General features: G+C 47.7%; 1 protein-coding gene across 1 annotated transcript; it reads right to left on the reverse strand.

Annotated features, from left to right (window-relative positions):
* Window positions 1-1,748: 1,748 nt before the first annotated feature.
* LOC109774123 (exocyst complex component EXO70B1) lies at window positions 1,749-4,407 on the reverse strand. The gene has a single exon (XM_020332839.3). The coding sequence runs from the start codon at window positions 4,070-4,072 to the stop codon at window positions 2,174-2,176; it is 1,899 nt and encodes a 632-aa protein (XP_020188428.1). The 5' UTR covers window positions 4,073-4,407; the 3' UTR covers window positions 1,749-2,173.
* Window positions 4,408-19,823: the final 15,416 nt, after the last annotated feature.

Genomic DNA, 19,823 nt, shown 5'->3' on the forward strand with positions numbered 1-19,823 from the left:
AGGAATTTATTTAGACCAAACGATGAAGCGAACATGCACGATCGTTGAGCAGACATCCCGGTCCTGCTTTCGGCGTCCAGACTCGCGACATCCTCAACGACGAGTGCGCGTGCGCCTCCACATCCACATGGCGGAGGGAGTGAGGGACGGCCGTCGGCATCGATCACGGCAGGCACCACCTGTTTTGCGGTTGGAAAAAGCAGGGGGGATCCACGGACGACGGATCGGGGCCGCCTGCCTTCCCTGTGAGACGCCCTCGCTTTCCCGGGCTCACAAGCCGCACGAGCGCGCGCACTGACGGCACCATTGGACGCTGGAATCTTGGCACGCCTCACGGGCCCCCGCTGACTTCTCTCCAGCACCCGTCGCCCCTGGCACCGCACGAAACCAAATGCCATTCGCCTCCCGCCCCGGGTCGGTCCGAGCTTTCAAATGGCATCATCCCAGCTTTGCTTGCTCAACAAAAACCATCCCAGCTCCTGGGACCTGGGGCGAGATGGCAAGATAGATTGGATGGGAGGGACCAAACCATCACATCATCATGCTGCCAATGTGTTCCGAGGAGCATATGAAAACGTACCACAATACAGCTTTTCCGCTTGAGAATAATTCTGCTTTTCCTCTCGAGAATGAGAATAATTCGGCTCTCCCCTGCCGGAACTGCCGATTGGGTTGGTTGTTTGTTAGGGTCCCTTGCTGTTACGTGATGCGGCATCGGTTATGCGGTTAGCATGTGCTGGATTTGTTCTAACGACACAACAGGGGCGGGAATGATTGGCCTGGCTGCTTATGATGATGATGATGATGCAATCAGCGTCCGTTGCGCCGGCCTCTGCATTCGGCAATGTTGGGTCAGGGATGTGATAATGCGGAGTATTTAAGCTGTGAGCTGTATGCTTGCCAACAAATGTCTCTCATTGCTTCTCGCTCAACTGTATTCTCGTTATGCACCCTAAGAGCGACCTAACTTGATTCTTACCAATATTCGCATGTTTATGTTCTGGAAAATATATTTTTTTCCTTTTCCTTTCAGAGCTCTTGTATTCTACTCCCTCCATAAAGAAATATAAGAGCATGTTTATATTCGCATGTTTATATTTCTTTACGGAGGGAGTACTACATAATTTGTGATAGCAGGTACCAGCCAGGAACGATGAATTGTGTGTTAAATCTTATGATAGAAAGGTTCAATAGAAATAGCAGAATCTGAATATTACTATTAATATTCTGGCCTCCTTTCTGTTACCTTCTACTTCTATTTGCTTTCTATGATCGTTTCTGAAATTGTTAGCACACCAGTAGATCCAGACAGTAAGCAATTTATCAAGCACGAAATAGGGACAAAGGCATGATGAGCATATTATGGTTGCACCACTGGATAACAGGGCCTTCTTTTCTACTCCCTCCATCCCATAATACATAATATAAGAGCGTTTTTTTACAAGTGTAAAAAACACTCTTATATTATGGGACGGAGGGAGTACTATGTAACTAAATACCAGCCCAAATCAAAATTCTGATACTCTAGTCTGTACTGCGACTGCCGAGTGCAACAAGATGATACATTGATCAATTCGCTGCCATCTGCTAGAGCATAGGGTTTATTTATCAAGAATTCAAGACAGGGGAGTATTAGATGTTGGCATTTCACTTGAAAAGGGGCCTGAGGTGGAAACCTCAAAACTGAAACTTAAGGCAAGAACTTGATCCTACATAATATAAAATTGCAACACAAGTAGCACAGCTGATTTTATATCTAATCTACCAAGTGCAATCTTCATATTTATATTTGATTCAACCAAGAAGGCAAGACACCCAGCTAAAGGTCAAATGAAGACCAGGAAATTACAACTTACAACTATGCGACATTACTAAAAGAACATTCCTATATGAACATGCTGCTACACAAAATTACAACAATACTTTAACAAATGAACAAGATCACCAACTGAGGAAGAAACACCAAGACTTTTGACAACGTCAATATGATCCTTGATTCTGTTTCAGATTACCTCTAGTAGAAGATATCATCACCAACTACACCCTTAAGTCTCAGGAGAGTGAAACAAAATACATACCCGACTGCCTGCACTGGCTTCACCGAAGAATTAAAGAATGCTCGGCAACAACACCCAACCAAGTGATACAGCTACTGCAAGCTTCAAGCAATCTCTCATCCATGGGATCTCCTCCTATTATGCGGCGGAGGTGGAGACCCCTCGAAGAAATCCGTCACGGATATCTCAAGGTCCTCAACTGTGTATTTGATGTACAACTCTGGATGCCTCCCATTCTCAATATGATGCCGGAATCGACCAAGGAAGGATCGATATGCTGGGAGCAGCTTCTCTGCTATTGAGATCCTAAGCTCTTCTTTCAGCTGTGTGTCAGGCACATACCACCCAGACTGGACCCTATGTGCCTCCTCGAACGCAGCATTGAAAGACTTGAAACGCTCCCGAAGTGCTGATTTGGATATTCCTGATGAAAAGCCACCGCTGACATGGAGACCCTCGTCTCTTAGACAATTCAGGATCTTAAGCCATGCACTGCGCTGATAAGCTGTGGCTGCCAACCGGAACTTACCTGTAAGCCGCTTTAGGTACACATCGCCAACGAGTCCCCGGAGCTCAGGCGAGTCCTTTACCTTGTGCACAATATAGTGCACATTGTTCATTAGGAACAAGTGAGAGAGTGCCGGGTCCTTGTAGAGTGATGCCTTGCCTTCAAGGTTGTGTTCAAGAACCACAATAGTCCAGATGAGATGAGCAGAAAGGGGTAGCTGGCTGTCAGGATCAGGAAGGTCCAGATCAGGAAATGGCGGTCTGAGCTCATTGCCCTCGGCACGAACACGCGAGCTAGCTGATGGCCGTGACACGATCAGCTCAGAAAGTGTCGTCTTGTAGTCGGAAATGAGGACAATGTAATTCATCACATAGCGAGTGAGGGGATGGATGGTGCCGCCGGGTACTGGAGTCTTGGAGGGATCACAGAGAACGGCGTTCTCGAACTCAGAGAGTATCCCACGGACAGCATCAGCCAGACGCGCCCTGATCTCGGTAGTCTGCACATATATGGATTCCCCGGCCTTGGAGGCGGCGAAGATATCGGAGACATCAGGCAGCAGATCGGCCAGTGCATCGTGCAGATCAATGATCTTGAAGAGCTTCTCCGGTGAGCGGCGGCCTATGCTGATGGCCTCGGCAAAGCCAAAGAGCTGCAGCGCGGCGCCCCTGACAGTTTCGACGAAGGGGGCGGCGAGCGTGGTGGTGGGAGCGGGGGTGGCGATGGTGGGGTTGGAGAGGGGGAGGTCGTGGAAGATGAGGAAGCAAAGGCGGCGCTCGCTGGCGAAAACGCCGCGGATGGCGGCGCGAGCTGCGCGGATCCAGCGGCGGATCTTGACCTCGAGGGCGTCCCACTCGAGCCGCTGGACGTCGCCGATGGTGAGCTTCTCGACGCCGAGGCGGCGCAGGGCGGAGTCGACGGCCGGCTTGCGGACGGAGGCGTAGACCTGGACGCACTCGCGGTCGTAGCCGGCGGCGGCCATGCGGGAGGCGATGGCGTTAAGGTCGGTGACGGCTTCGGGCGGGAGGAGGTCGATCTCGCGGATGCTGCGCATGGAGCGGTAGCTGCTGCGGCGGCCGACGGAGGACTCGACGGAGTCGTCGTCCACCGGCGGCGGCGCGTCGCCGACGTCGGAGAAGCTGGAGCGGTCGCTGCACATGGAGAGGGAGCTGAGGTCGGCCAGCACCTCGATCTCGAGGTCGACGGCGCGCGACGCCAGCACGTGGCGGAACTCGTCCTCGAGCCGCGCCATGGCGACCTGGACGGCGCCGGAGCCCCCCGTCGAGGAGGTGCGGCGCGGGCTGCCGGGGGACGGCGGCGCGAGGCGGCGGAGGTCGTCCACCGCCTGGAGGAAGCGCTCGGCCTCCGCCCGGTCCCCGCCGCCGTCGAACAGCATCTGGTCCTCCCCGCCCCCGCCCCCGCCGCCCGCGGGCGCGGACGCCGTGGAGTTCCACCGCCTCACCACCCTCTCCGCCCTCTCCAGCTCCGCCGCGGCGGATCGGTCCATGCTTCGCCCCCTCCGGTCCTCCTCTCCGCAGCACACGGCAGCGCCCCCGGCCAGCCGCGCGATAAACCAACACCAATAGCAGGGAGGGAGGGAGGCGCAGCTCCGGCTTTGATTCGGGGCTTGGTGGAGCGGCAGGAAGCGAACCACCGGCGGCGATGAGCCTGCTGCCTTGGCTCTGCGCTGTGGTTTGCCTGCTCTGATGCTCTCTCTGCTCTCTAGTTAGTCCAGCGAGGGAAGACCGGCCGATTTCTCTTCTCTTCTCTTCTCGGTTTGCTTTGCTTTGGTCGTTCGGGCTCCCTCCCCTCGCGATAATTATTGCGCGGATTAGCCAAGGCCGAACCAGATTTTATACTAATTTTTCTTCCTCCAGAGCCACCAGCTGACGCCAAGAGCTGAATGCTGGGCCCACCTGTCAGAGATACATCGAACAAGGGAGTACCGTCTGCCCACCAGCGGGTCGGCACTCGCCAGGGCATTTAAAAGAAAAACTTTCAACTGAATTATGTCCGTTTGAGTCGGGTAAAAAGACTGCGGCCCGCAGTTTTTACATTCACGCTTGCCGTGCGCCCGCCGTTTCTATATTTAGGCTTGTCGTGCGCCCAACAAGCGGACCCACCTATAGCTTTTGCAAAAAAAGATGAAAACTGAAATTTAGCGCCACGACCTTAGTGTTCATGCCAGCAACCATAGTTCATGCCGGCCTGAGCGTCAATGGCCGGCACACATGCCAGCCTACAAATTGAACAACCCCGTAGTTCCACGCCGGCAACAAAGCCAATGGGCGGTGCACATGCCTGCCTAAAAAAACCGACCATAGTTCATGTCTCGTGGCCTCCATAGTTCATGCCGGCGCACAAGCCGGCTCACTCGCCTTCATCGATCATCTCCTTTTGCATCTTCTCGAATAAACTTCTTCTTTTTGGGGACATCTTGCTCAAGTTCACGGTCATGAAAGCTAGTGCCACCTCCTTTTCTTCGTCTTTGCATTGGTGGCCTCGATCTCGAGTTTCTTGGTTTGGACGGCCTCCTTGATCTCGAGCTTCATCCTCTTGATGGCCTCCTCCATCTCGAGCTTCTTCGTTTGGAGCTCTCCATGTAGGCCTTCATGTGCTCTCATTTTCTTGGCGCTTCCTCTCGTCCATTGCTTCCTTTTGGGTCATCATGCCCTGCAAAGTTTCTTGCAAGACAAAATATGCCACATCATGCTTCTCGTCACTTTGAGTTGGTCTCGCCTCTCGGCCTCTTCACCCAATCTCCATCCCCAATCACGATCGCCAACCCTCAATTCTTCTTTACAGCGGCATATTGATCTTTAAACTTGGGGCAATCTTTATTGAGCGTCCAACAATGGGTGAGGGTGAATGACTTGTTCGCATGTCGGGCCTTGAAGGCTTCCAATGTATGGAATGCCTACACAATCAAAGAGAAGGTCACAATGTAACAGTGAAGGACACAGAAGGTAACAAACATGAACATGGCATAGGAATGAAGGGAGAAACTTCATACCAAGTCACCCACACCTAGGCCACTCACGGGACGGGCTTCGACGCTCTCAAGCGTGGCACAAAACTTGTTGCATTCTTGTTGGATAAACCCCCATCTCTTTTGGACTGAGTTGATGACACGGGTGCTTGCAAACTTGTAGGGCGAAAACTTCCGACATTCATGAAAGGTCGCATGAACTCTCCCTCCAAAAACGACACCTTTTTTGCTCCGCCCCGGTCTTGGGATCTTTCCCTATTTCCTTCCAACTCTCGAAAATCCACATGTCCCCATCTTTAGTGTATGATCCCGTGTGAATGCTTTGCTTCATCTTTTGGGCACTAACCCTTTGGGTGAGCTTGTCAATAAACAATGGCTCATCCTCAATGTATATACCCTCTTTTTTTCTTCGCAATAGAGGTCATCATGCCATGAGTTGCCGTGCCCATCGACCTCTTCCTCATGGTTTCCGTGGCCAATGCCGCCAATCTATTCATCTTGGTCGTGGTCGTCTTGGCTTTGGGTCTCGTCAGGAGCGAAGCCTTGGCCTTGGCCCTCGGGGTGGAAGGCTTGGCCATGACCCTCGTAGATGACGTTCTCCATGAAAGAGTTGAAGTTGGGGTCATCTTGGGCCGGTGTCGGGTTGGCCGTTCCGTCGAACAGGTTGCGCGCATCGGGAAGGTTGGCCATAGGAATCTGTTGGAAATATGCCCTAGAGGCAATAATAAATGGTTATTATTATATTTCTTTGTTCATGGTAATTGTATATTGTTCATGCTATAATTGTATTGTCCGGAAATCGTAATACATGTGTGAATACATAGACCACAACGTGTCCCTAGTAAGCCTCTAGTTGACTAGCTCGTTGATCAACAGATAGTCATGGTTTCCTGACTATGGACATTGGATGTCATTGATAACGGGATCACATCATTAGGAGAATGATGTGATGGACAAGACCCAATCCTAAGCATAGCATAAAAAATCGTGTAGTTTCGTTTGCTAGAGCTTTTCCAATGTCAAGTATCTTTTCCTTAGACCATGAGATCGTGCAACTCCCGGATACCGTAGGAGTGCTTTGGGTGTGCCAAACGTCACAACGTAACTGGGTGACTATAAAGGTGCACTACGGGTATCTCCGAAAGTGTCTGTTGGGTTGGCACGGATCGAGACTGGGATTTGTCACTCCGTGTGACGGAGAGGTATCTCTGGGCCCACTCGGTAATGCATCATCATAATGAGCTCTATGTGACTAAGGCGTTAGTCACGGGATCATGCATTGCGGTACGAGTAAAGAGACTTGCCGGTAACGAGATTGAACAAGGTATTGGGATACCGACGATCGAATCTCGGGCAAGTAACATACCGATTGACAAAGGGAATTGCATACGGGATTGATTGAATCCTCGACATCGTGGTTCATCCGATAAGATCATCGTGGAACATGTGGGAGCTAACATGGGTATCCAGATCCCGCTGTTGGTTATTGACCGGAGAGGCGTCTCGGTCATGTCTGCATGTCTCCCGAACCCGTAGGGTCTACACACTTAAGGTTCGGTGAAGCTAGGGTTGTAGAGATATGTGTATGCGGAAACCCGAAAGTTGTTCGGAGTCCCGGATGAGATCCCGGACGTCACGAGGAGTTCCGGAATGGTCCGGAGGTGAAGAATTATATATAGGAAGTCAAGTTTCGGCCACCGGGAAAGTTTCGGGGGTTACCGGTATTGTACCGGGACCACCGGAAGGGTCCCGGGGGTCCACCAGGTGGGGCCACCTATCCCGGAGGGCCCTGTGGGCTGAAGTGGGAAGGGAACCAGCCCCTAGTGGGCTGGGCGCCCCCCCATGGGCCTCCCCCCTGTGCCTAGGGTTGGAAACCCTAGGGTGGGGGGGGGGGGCGCCCCACTTGCCTTGGGGGCAAGCCACCCCCCTTGGCCGCCGCCCCCCCTCCAGATGGATCTTGGCCGGCGCCCCCCCTCCCAGGGGGCCTATATAAATGGGGGAGGGAGGGCAGCAAGATTACTGCCTTGGGCGCCTCCCTCCTCCCCTGCTACACCTCTCCCTCTCGCAGAAGCTCGGCGAAGCCCTGCCGAGACCCGCTACATCCACCACCACGCCATCGTGCTGCTGGATCTCCATCAACCTATCCTTCCCCTTGCTGGATCAAGAAGGAGGAGACGTCGCTGCACCGTACGTGTGTTGAACGCGGAGGTGCCGTCCGTTCGGCACTCGGTCATCGGTGATTTGGATCACGGCGAGTACGACTCCGTCATCCACGTTCATTGGAACGCTTCCGCTCGCGATCTACAAGGGTATGTAGATGCACTCCTTTCCCCTCGTTGCTAGTATACTCCATAGATGCATCTTGGTGAGCGTAGGAAAATTTTAAATTATGCTACGATACCCAACAGTTAGAGGACGTCTAACTTGTTTTTGTAGCATGTGTTATGTGATGTGATATGGCCAGAAGATGTGATGAATGATATATGTGATGTATGAGATTGATCATATTCTTGTAATGGGAATCACGACTTGCATGTCGATGAGTATGACAACCGGCAGGAGCCACAGGAGTTGTCTTTATTATTTTGCATGACCTGCGTGTCATTGAATAACGCCATGTAAATTACTTTACTTTGTTGCTAAACGCGTTAGCCATAGAAGTAGAAGTAATCGTTGGCGTGACGACTTCATGAAGACACAATGATGGAGATCATGATGATGGAGATCATGGTGTCATGCCGGTGACGAAGATGATCATGGTGCCCCGAAGATGGAGATCAAAGGAGCATAATGATATTGGCCATATCATGTCACTATTTGATTGCATGTGATGTTTATCATATTTTTGCATCTTATTTGCTTAGAACGACGGTAGTAAGTAAGATGATCCCTTATGATAATTTCAAGAAAGTGTTCCCCCTAACTGTGCACCGTTGCGAAGGATCGTTGTTTCGAAGCACCACGTGATGATCGGGTGTGATAGATTCTAACGTTCGCATACAACGGGTGTTGACGAGCCTAGCATGTACAGACATGGCCTCGGAACACACGCAATACACTTAGGTTAACTTGACGAGCCTAGCATGTACAAACATGGCCTCGGAACACGGAGGACCGAAAGGTCGAGCATGAGTCGTATAGAAGATACGATCAACATGGAGATGTTCACCGATCTTGACTAGTCCGTCTCACGTGATGATCGGACACAGCCTAGTTAACTCGGATCATGTTACACTTAGATGACTAGAGGGATGTCTATCTGAGTGGGAGTTCATTGAGTAATTTGATTAAATGAACTTAATTATCATGAACTTAGTCTAAAATCTTTACACTATGTCTTGTAGATCAAATGGCCCACGTTGTCCTCAATTTCAACGCGTTCCTAGAGAAAACCAAGCTGAAAGATGATGGCAGTAACTATACGGACTGGGTCCGGAACCTGAGGATCATCCTCATAGCAGCCAAGAAAGATTATGTCCTAGAAGCACCGCTAGGTGATGCACCAATCCCAGAGAACCAAGACGTTATGAACGCTTGGCAGCAGCGTGCTGATGATTACTCCCTCGTTCAGTGCGGCATGCTTTACAACTTAGAACCGGGTCTCCAAAAGCGTTTTGAGAAACATGGAGCATATGAGATGTTCGAGGAGCTGAAAATGGTTTTCCAAGCTCATGCCCGGGTCGAGAGATATGAAGTCTCCGACAAGTTCTTCAGCTGTAAAATGGAGGAGAATAGTTCTGTTAGTGAGCACATACTCAGAATGTCTGGGTTGCACAACCGCTTGACTCAGTTGGGAGTTAATCTCCCGGATGACGCGGTCATTGACAGAATCCTTCAGTCGCTTCCACCAAGCTACAAGAGCTTTGTGATGAACTTCAATATGCAGGGGATGGAAAAGACCATTCCTGAGATATATTCAATGCTGAAATCAGCGGAGGTGGAGATCAGAAAAGAACATCAAGTGTTGATGGTGAATAAAACCACTAAGTTCAAGAAGGGCAAGGGTAAGAAGAACTTCAAGAAGGACGGCAAGGGAGTTGCCGCGCCCGGTAAGCCAGTTACTGGGAAGAAGTCGAAGAATGGACCCAAGCCTGAGACAGAGTGCTTTTATTGCAAGGGAAGTGGTCACTGGAAGCGGAACTGCCCCAAATACTTAGCGGACAAGAAGGCCGGCAACACCAAAGGTATATGTGATATACATGTAATTGATGTGTACCTTACCAGTACTCGTAGTAGCTCCTGGGTATTTGATACCGGTGCGGTTGCTCATATTTGTAATTCAAAACAGGAACAACGGAATAAACGGAGACTGGCGAAGGACGAGGTGACGATGCGCGTCGGGAATGGTTCCAAGGTCGATGTGATCGCCGTCGGCACGCTACCTCTGCATCTACCTACGGGATTAGTTTTAAACCTAAATAATTGTTATTTAGTGCCAGCTTTGAGCATGAACATTGTATCTGGATCTCGTTTAATTCGAGATGGCTACTCATTTAAATCCGAGAATAATGGTTGTTCTATTTATTTGAGAGATATGTTTTATGGTCATGCCCCGTTGGTCAATGGTTTATTCTTGATGAATCTCGAACGTGATGTTACACATATTCATAGTGTGAATACCAAAAGATGTAAAGTTGATAACGATAGTCCCACATACTTGTGGCACTGCCGCCTTGGTCACATTGGTGTCAAGCGCATGAAGAAGCTCCATGCAGATGGGCTTTTGGAGTCTCTTGATTACGAATCATTTAACACGTGCGAACCATGCCTCATGGGTAAGATGACCAAGACTCCGTTCTCCGGAACAGTGGAGCGAGCAACCAACTTATTGGAAATCATACATACCGATGTGTGCGGTCCAATGAGTGTTGAGGCTCGCGGAGGATATCGTTATGTTCTCACTCTCACTAATGACTTAAGTAGATATGGGTATGTCTACCTAATGAAACACAAGTCTGAAACCTTTGAAAAGTTCAAGGAATTTCAGAGTGAAGTTGAGAATCAACGTGACAGGAAAATAAAATTCTTACGATCAGATCGTGGTGGAGAATATTTAAGTCACGAATTTGGTACACACTTAAGGAAATGTGGAATAGTTTCACAACTCACGCCGCCTGGAACACCTCAGAGAAATGGTGTGTCCGAACGTCGTAATCGCACTCTATTGGATATGGTGCGATCTATGATGTCTCTTACCGATTTACCGCTCTCATTTTGGGGCTATGCTTTAGAGACTGCCGCATTCACTTTAAATAGGGCTCCGTCGAAATCCGTTGAGACGACACCGTATGAATTATGGTTTGGGAAGAAACCTAAGCTGTCGTTTCTAAAAGTTTGGGGATGCGATGCTTATGTCAAGAAACTTCAACCTGAAAAGCTTGAACCCAAGTCGGAGAAATGCGTCTTCATAGGATACCCTAAGGAAACCATTGGGTATACCTTCTACCTCAGATCCGAAGGCAAGATCTTCGTTGCCAAGAACGGGTCCTTTCTGGAGAAGGAGTTTCTCTCGAAAGAATTGAGTGGGAGGAAAGTGGAACTTGATGAGGTGATAGTCACCCCTTCCGAATCGGAAAGTAGCGCAGCGCGGGAAGATGTTCCTGTGGTGCCTACACCGACTGGGGAGGAAGTTAATGATGATGATCATGAAGCTTTGGATCAAGTTACTACTGAACTTCGTAGGTCCACAAGGACACGTTCCGCACCAGAGTGGTACGGCAACCCTGTCCTAGAAATCATGTTGTTAGACAACGGTGAACCTTCGAACTATGAAGAAGCGATGGCGGGCCCGGATTCCGACAAATGGCTAGAAGCCATGAAATCCAAGATAGGATCCATGTATGAAAACGAAGTATGGACTTTGACTGACTTGCCCGATGATCGGCGAGCCATAGAAAACAAATGGATCTTTAAGAAGAAGACGGACACGGATGGTAATGTGACCATCTATAAGGCTCGACTTGTCGCTAAGGGTTATCGACAAGTTCAAGGGGTTGACTACGATGAGACTTTCTCACCCGTAGCGAAGCTGAAGTCCGTCCGAATCATGTTAGCAATTGCCGCATACTATGATTATGAGATATGGCAGATGGACGTCAAAACGGCATTCCTTAATGGCTTCCTTAAGGAAGAGTTGTATATGATGCAGCCGGAAGGTTTTGTCGATCCTAGGAATGCTAACAAAGTATGCAAGCTCCAGCGCTCAATCTATGGGCTGGTGCAAGCATCTCGGAGTTGGAACATTCGCTTTGATGAGATGATCAAAGCGTTTGGGTTTACACAGACTTACGGAGAAGCCTGTGTTTACAAGAAAGTGAGTGGGAGCTCTGTAGCATTTCTCATATTATATGTGGATGACATACTATTGATGGGAAATGATATAGAATTCTTGAAAAGTATAAAGGCCTATTTGAATAAGTGTTTTTCAATGAAGGACCTTGGAGAAGCTGCTTATATATTAGGCATCAAGATCTATAGAGATAGATCAAGACGCCTCATTGGCCTTTCACAGAGTACATACCTTGACAAGATATTGAAGAAGTTCAATATGGATCAGTCCAAGAAAAGGTTTGTAACATCCCAAATTTTCAATTTGGTATGTTATACATAGATCATCATTGCATATCATGTTTTATTGCATTTTGACAAATCCTCGATAAATCCTAAGCAACTCAAGGACCCTCGGAGAGAATTGGGGATTATCTCAAATTTTCATATTTGATTTTCATCAAATAATAAGACGAGGATTTTGGTTTTAATTATTTTTCTCTCCGGAAAAATATTTCACTTTAAAATAAAATGAGAGGAGAAAACATGACTTCTCAAAAACAATTGAAATACTGGAGGAAAAATGTTAAAATCATTATTTGGAATTTGTTTGGATTTTATTTGCAATTTTTATTGCATTAAAAATATTGCATGTTTTCAAAATATTTATTTTGATTTAAAAAAATGTTCACCCTATTCTAGATTTTCTAACTAGACGGGGAAAATTTATTTCATATTTTTCCGATTTTTATTTATTTTTCTACGTATTATTTTCCGCGGAACTTATTTAAAAAAAAAACTGCGCGACGCCCGACCGGGCCGAAGCCCAGCCGAGCGCCGGCCCGCCTCGCGCCTCTCCTCTTCCCGCACGACGCCGAGCCGCCGCCGGAGTCCGCCCCGGCCACACCGCCCCGGCCGCCCCCTTCCCCAAGCTTCGGACCCCCCGTCCTATATATAGCCCCCTTCTCTCTCTCCCTCAACCCGCAAGCCGCCACCGCCGCACTCACCGCCGCCGCCGCCGCCCGCATCCCGCCGCCGCCGGAGTCGCGCCCGCCGCCGCCCGTTCGTCGCCGGAGCCGCCGCCCCTCGCCTCGCCGCACCCCCGAGCCCCCCGAGCCCCCGAGCCCGGAGCCCTGCCGGAGCCCTCGCCGGAGTAGCCCGACGAGGTACTGCCCGATGCCGTTGACTTTTGCCGGTTTTCGTTTAAAAAAACCCTAGATCGGTTTTTTTTCGGTTTTATTATTTTGCGAGCGTTTACCGAACCGTTCGTTTTAACGAACGCGTTCGTCGGTTTTTCTCTGTTAACGAACGTCCGTTATTTAACCGTTCGTCCGTTTTTCTTTTCGTCGGATTTTTCTCGTTATTTTCTCAGATTCGATCTTTGATCGAATCTTCGATTCTGTTTATTTTCTCGCTCGTTTATCGGAATCAGGCGATTCAAGCGCCTAGAGTTTCGTCTCGAAATTCTCTTTCCGTTTAATCTACTCAAACAAATTTTTGCTACAGTAAAATTTGACCTAGATCCAGATTAGCAAACGAAGTTTCTTTCTTTCGCCGTTTGACTTTCGTTGCTTCTTTCGAGTTGATTCTTTTTGCAAACCGGAGTTCTTAAGTTGAACTTTCTGGTTGGATTTTTTCTTCGAGTTTTACCTGTGCATTAGATGAGTACTGATTGTATGCTTGTTTGTTTGCGATAGAGTACCCGGAGTGTGCCGCTTGTTACTTCGAATCGCTAGGTTTTGCGGATCATCAGCAAGGCAAGTAACACTTTGATCATACCCCGTTCATACCCAGTTTTTATTGCATTAGATCTGTTTTCCTCAAACACATTGCATGATTAGGATCTAATTAAACTATGGGTATTGGGAAGTAGTTGAGGTAGTACCTATTACCTGTTTGCTATTCAAACCCTTGGGAGTTACTCCTACGTTGCTTTTATTATTGCCATGCTATGCTCGTAGACGTGGATTGGGTTTGAGTGATATTCATGACAGATGTGAGATGTTTATTAATGGTTCAACTTAAGGTGGCAACTAAAACTCACATCTGGGTGGATTGAGGCACCTGGAGAACCCAGTGTTGTCTGTATGTATAAGGTCCGCCATCCAGGCTCAAAGGGATCATAAGATTATTCATGCTAGAAACTTCCGTGTGCAGCCACAAGCTATTATGGGCTCTAGCATAGCTGAGTAGGTTACAGGATCTCTTGAAGAGGTGGACTAGCAGATGTAGGGGAAAGTAGGTGTACCGGTCCATCCAGAGTAAAGAGTGATTGTTTCTGAAAGATTGTGTCTCGGTCATCCGTTTCTCAAACATCATGCAGTGCGAGAATCAAGCGGAGGCGATCGAGTCTTGTGGGGAAAAGTGCGCAAACCTCTGCAGAGTGTATAAATTAATCATGGTTAGCCGTGTCCCCGGTTATGGACAACTTGAGTATCTAGTACTTGGATTATCATTTGAATCTCATCACCGTGATACTTATAATTAATTTTGTTGGGTTAAAGATGACACTTAATTGGGATTGAGTTGGAGGTACCTTCTCAATGTTTCAACCACCATGATAGTTAAATAAAATTTATTCCTTTTGAAGTAGGATAAAATTGGCTTTTCGCAAAAACTGTAACCATAGAGCTTTCCACCAGCCATATATGCATATAGTATAGCATTATTATTGTTCATTGCTCTCTATGTGTTACTTTGCCAGCATATTCTATGTGCTGACCCGTTTTCGGGCTGCAACGTTTCATGTTGCAGACTTTTCAGACGACGAGTAAGGTGCTTTAGGTCGTGGTCTTATACTCAGTGATGCCGCTGGAGTTGATGGACTCACTTATCTTCCAAGTCTTCCGCTGTTATCGTTTTAGATGGCCTTAAGCCATGTTTATCATACTAAAACTCTTCGGAGTTATTCGATGTAATAAGTGTGTGATTGCTACTCTGTTATAAATCCTCCATTTGTACTGTGCGTGTCAGCATTACTGATCCAGGGATGACACTGGTGCACAGCAGCACATGCCATTTGAGGTCTGGTCGCTACAAAGTTGGTATCAGAGCACACGCTGACTATAGGACACGACCACTAAGCTTAAGCCCTAGAAAGCTTCTCTCTTCTCATTTCTGACCCCTCTCCACTTTCTACTCTTTTAGGAATGGCGAATGCAAGGAGCAAGTTCATGCAACCAGATGAAGACACGCCGTTTGGTCGACATTTGAAGGAAGTCACTAAGTACTTGAACATAGGAATACCAAGCATCACCGGAACCTACAACGCCACTTTACCTGAAGAGGAGAGCTGGAAGATTCAAGTTATCATTCCAGGAAGGATGTTTAGTGCCATGAGATTGGTTTTCGAAGCACCAACTTGGAGTTTAGGGAAGAGCATGGCCGCACACATCGCCATGGGACGCATTGGAGAGGTCTATCACCAGGAGCTTAAGGATACAATTTACCAAATTTGTGGACGTCGAGACGCGCAATGGGAGATGATCAAGACCAAGAAGGATGGATCAATTGCAGCTTTCATCCAGGAGCAGAACCAACATATTCGACGCCAGGAGAACCAGATGTGCACGGACAAGGAAGAACTGAAGAAGGCATTAACAAAGATCAAGGAACTCCAAGAAGAACTCAAGGCTACACGCGAAGATTATTTGGAGGAAATCAACGCACTAGTAGGGAAGATTGACGACCTGGAGAATAAGATTGGAGCATTCATGGGAAATCCAGTGCCAAAAGCAGAAGTCGACGAATGCACTTGTCCGGATAACTACATCATCATCGACGACACCGACTCGGAACCAAGTGAAGACGAATGTATTGATGAAGCTGGAGCAGACATCATGGAGTCTTCAACGGATCAGAATTTTTAGTAGACCACCATATCAGTAGTAGTTTTCCCCCATTTAATAGTTCAAGCACTTTGTAACGCTAGTTAGATCGATTGTTTTGCCTTGTTTGGATTGATTGAGTGATATTGATTGAATTTGTCTCATGAGCATATGGGTAGTGTTTTCTCTCTAGACCTCATTCTATTCTTAACTTCATCTTTTCTAAACCTATCAGATGCCTCCGAGACGCGACACCGGATTTGTTTTCCCGCCAGAGATCACCCAGTTGATTCAGCAACAGAATGCCCTGATGCAAGTGTTAGTTCAGAACCAAGGCAACAACAACAACAACAACAACAACCCACCGCCACCACCACCTGTTGATCACTTAGCCCGTTTCTTAAGGCTAAACCCGCCGGTGTTTTCCAGTAGCACCGAGCCGATTGTAGCAGATGATTGGCTCCGCAAAGTTGGAAGGGAGTTGACCACTACAGGATGCACTGATGCGGAAAGAGTGCATTTTGCCGCACATCAGCTCGATGGACCCGCAGCATCATGGTGGGAGAATTATACAGCCACGCACCCTATTGACACTGTCACATGGGACCAGTTTCAGCAAGCTTTCCGTACAACTCATGTTTTAGCAGGAGCTATGGCTATGAAGAAGCGTGAGTTTCATAACCTACGCCAAGGAGGACGCACCGTAGGCCAGTATGTGGAGGATTTCAGTAAGTTATCACGTTATGCACCAGATGACGTTGCTACAGATGCTGCCAAGCAGGAGAAATTTTTGGAAGGGCTGAATGATGAACTGAGTATGCAGTTGATGGTAGCAACCTTCAACAACTACCAGGAGCTGGTAGATAGAGCTCTCATGATTGAAGGGAAGCAACAGCAGATTGAAAACCATAAGAGGAAGTATGGACAAGGGAAGTACAATTCTGGAGCCCAGCAGAAGCCCCGTTTTACCCCGAAGCCGGGAGGACAGTTTCAGCATACCCATGGAGGAGGTAGTTCGCACAACCATAATGGCTCCAAGAATGGTAATGGGAATGGAGGAGGAAACGGACAGAACCGCACCAACCCATCTACCCCAACCAAGAGAGATCTAAGTCACATTACTTGTTTCAAGTGCCAGAAGATGGGACATTATGCTACTGATTGTCCCGAAGCCCAAAATGGAAATGGCAATGGAAGCTCTGGGAAGAAGCCGAACCCGTTCAACAAAGGACATGTGAACCACGTGAGCGTGGAGGAGGTTGAAGCTCAGCCTGATGCAGTAATAGGTAAGTTTTTGGTTAAGTCATTTACTGCAACCGTTCTTTCCGATACTGGTGCATCGCATTCATACATATCAAGGGGATTCGTAAACAAGTTTAAGATGTCCACCCAAGTTCTCGAAAGCCCTATGTTAGTAACCTCGCCAGGAGCAGAGTATATGGCCACCCAAGGATGTTTTCAGATACCGTTGGCCAGTGGTAGGCATGTTTTCCCCTCAGACCTCATTGTTTTGGAATCACAAGGTTTGGATGTGATTTTGGGAATGGATTGGCTATCGTTGTATGGAGGAAACATCGATTGTGCCAGCAAGAAGATTTTGCTTACCACCCCAGAAGGAAAAAGGATCAAGTATGTATCCCGGCATATGCCGAAGAGGACTCAAGTGAATTCCTTGTCAGGAGTTGTACAGGAGGAAGTACCAGTGGTGAAGGATTATCCGGATGTATTTCCAGAAGAGTTGCCAGGCATGCCACCAGATAGAGACATTGAGTTTTTGATTGAACTTTTGCCAGGCACAGGACCAATATCTAAGAGACCGTACAGGATGTCCGCAAAGGATTTGGAGGAAATTAAGAAGCAGATCAAGGAGTTACTGGATAAAGGCTATATTCGCCCAAGTTCGTCACCTTGGGGATCACCAGTACTTCTAGTGGAGAAGAAAGATGGATCGCTGTGGATGGTTGTTGATTACCGAGGATTGAATGAAGTAACCATCAAAAACAAGTACCCACTGCCGATGATCAATGATTTATTTGACCGCTTGCAAGGAGCTAAAGTATTTTCCAAGATCGATCTACGATCAGGATACCATCAGTTAAAGATTCGAGAGCAGGATATACCCAAGACGGCATTTACCACCAGATATGGATTGTATGAGTATACCGTTATGTCATTTGGACTGACTAACGCACCTGCCTATTTCATGAACCTGATGAACAAAGTGTTTATGGAGTTTTTGGATAAGTTCGTCGTGGTGTTCATTGATGATATTTTAATCTTTTCCAAGGATGAAGAAGAGCATGAGGAGCATTTACGATTGGTACTTGAGAAGCTCAGAGAACATCAGCTATATGCCAAGTTCAGCAAATGTGAGTTTTGGCTGAAGGAAGTTGGATTCCTTGGACATGTTATTTCTGGAGAAGGAATAGCAGTAGACCCTGCCAAGGTTGACACAGTGACAAGTTGGGAATCGCCCACGACAGTTGGAGAAATCCGGAGTTTTCTTGGACTTGCAGGATACTACCAGAGATTCATCGAGAATTTCTCAAGGATTGCTAAGCCCATGACTGAGCTATTGAAGAAGGACACCAAATTCAATTGGACTGAGAAATGTGAAGCTAGTTTCCAAGAGTTGAAGAAACGATTGGTTACCTCACCAGTGTTGATTCTGCCCGATCAACGCAAGGAGTATGAAGTTTATTGCGACGCTTCACGTCGAGGACTTGGAGCAGTGCTTATGCAGGAAGGAAGAGTTGTGTCATATGCTTCACGACAACTTAAACCCCATGAGAAGAATTATGCTACGCATGATTTGGAATTAGCAGCCGTGGTGCATGCATTGAAAACATGGAGACATTTTCTCATCGGAAACCATTGTGAGGTGTACACGGATCACAAGAGTTTGAAGTACATTTTCACGCAGAAGGAGTTAAATCTCAGACAGAGAAGATGGTTGGAGCTCATTAAAGATTATGATATGAGATTGCAATATCACCCTGGAAAGGCTAACGTAGTAGCAGACGCGTTGAGCCGCAAGAGTCATGTCAACACCCTCATGACAGGAGAATTACCTCAGGAGATAGCCAAGGACCTTCGCGAGCTATGTTTGGAAATAGTCCCAAGAGGCTATTTAGCGACATTGGAGATTCAGTCTACCTTGATGGAAAGAATCAGAGAAGCTCAGAAGACAGACAAGGAGATTGAAGAGATAAAGGAGAAGATGAGCAAAGGAAAAGCCAAGGGATTTCGTGAGGATGAGCACGATAAGATCAGGAAGTTGATCTTGCAAGAAGCCCATGACTCACCGTACTCGATTCACCCAGGGAATACCAAGATGTATTTGGATTTGAAGAATACTTTCTGGTGGACCGGAATGAAGAAGGATATTGCGGAGTATGTAGCAGTTTGTGATGTATGTCAGAGAGTGAAGGCAGAGCATCAGAAGCCAGCAGGATTGCTACAGCCATTGCCGATACCCGAATGGAAGTGGGATAAAATAGGCATGGATTTTATCACAGGATTACCCAGGACTCGTTCAGGCTATGACTCGATATGGGTTGTAGTCGACCGTTTGACGAAAGTGGCTCATTTCATTCCAGTGAAGACCACTTACACCAGTGCTAAGTTGGCAAAGATATACATGACCAGGATCGTATGTTTGCATGGAGTTCCGAGGACCATTGTATCAGACAGAGGAACCCAATTTACCTCGAAATTTTGGAAGCAGCTACATGAAACATTGGGAACCAGGCTGGAATTTAGTACAGCATTTCACCCACAGACAGATGGACAGACCGAGAGAGTCAACCAGATTTTGGAGGACATGTTGAGAGCATGTGCAGTAGATTATGGATCTAGTTGGGACGACAATTTGCCATATGCGGAGTTTTCTTATAACAACAGTTATCAAACCAGTTTGAAGATGGCCCCTTTCGAAGCTTTGTACGGAAGGAGGTGTAGAACGCCGTTGTTATGGGACGAAGTTGGAGACCGTCAGTTGTTTGGACCAGATTTGATTAAGGAGTCTAAACAAAAAGTGAGGTTGATTCGCGATAGGCTCAAGGTAGCTCAGTCCAGGCAGAAGAGTTATGCTGATTCTAAACAAAAGGAGACCGTTCACGAAGTCAGAGACAGAGTGTATCTTCGAGTATCACCCCTTCGAGGAGTGAAGCGCT

Source organism: Aegilops tauschii, chromosome 5, assembly GCF_002575655.3.
Source record: "Aegilops tauschii subsp. strangulata cultivar AL8/78 chromosome 5, Aet v6.0, whole genome shotgun sequence".
Classification (NCBI taxonomy): Eukaryota; Viridiplantae; Streptophyta; class Magnoliopsida; order Poales; family Poaceae; genus Aegilops; species Aegilops tauschii.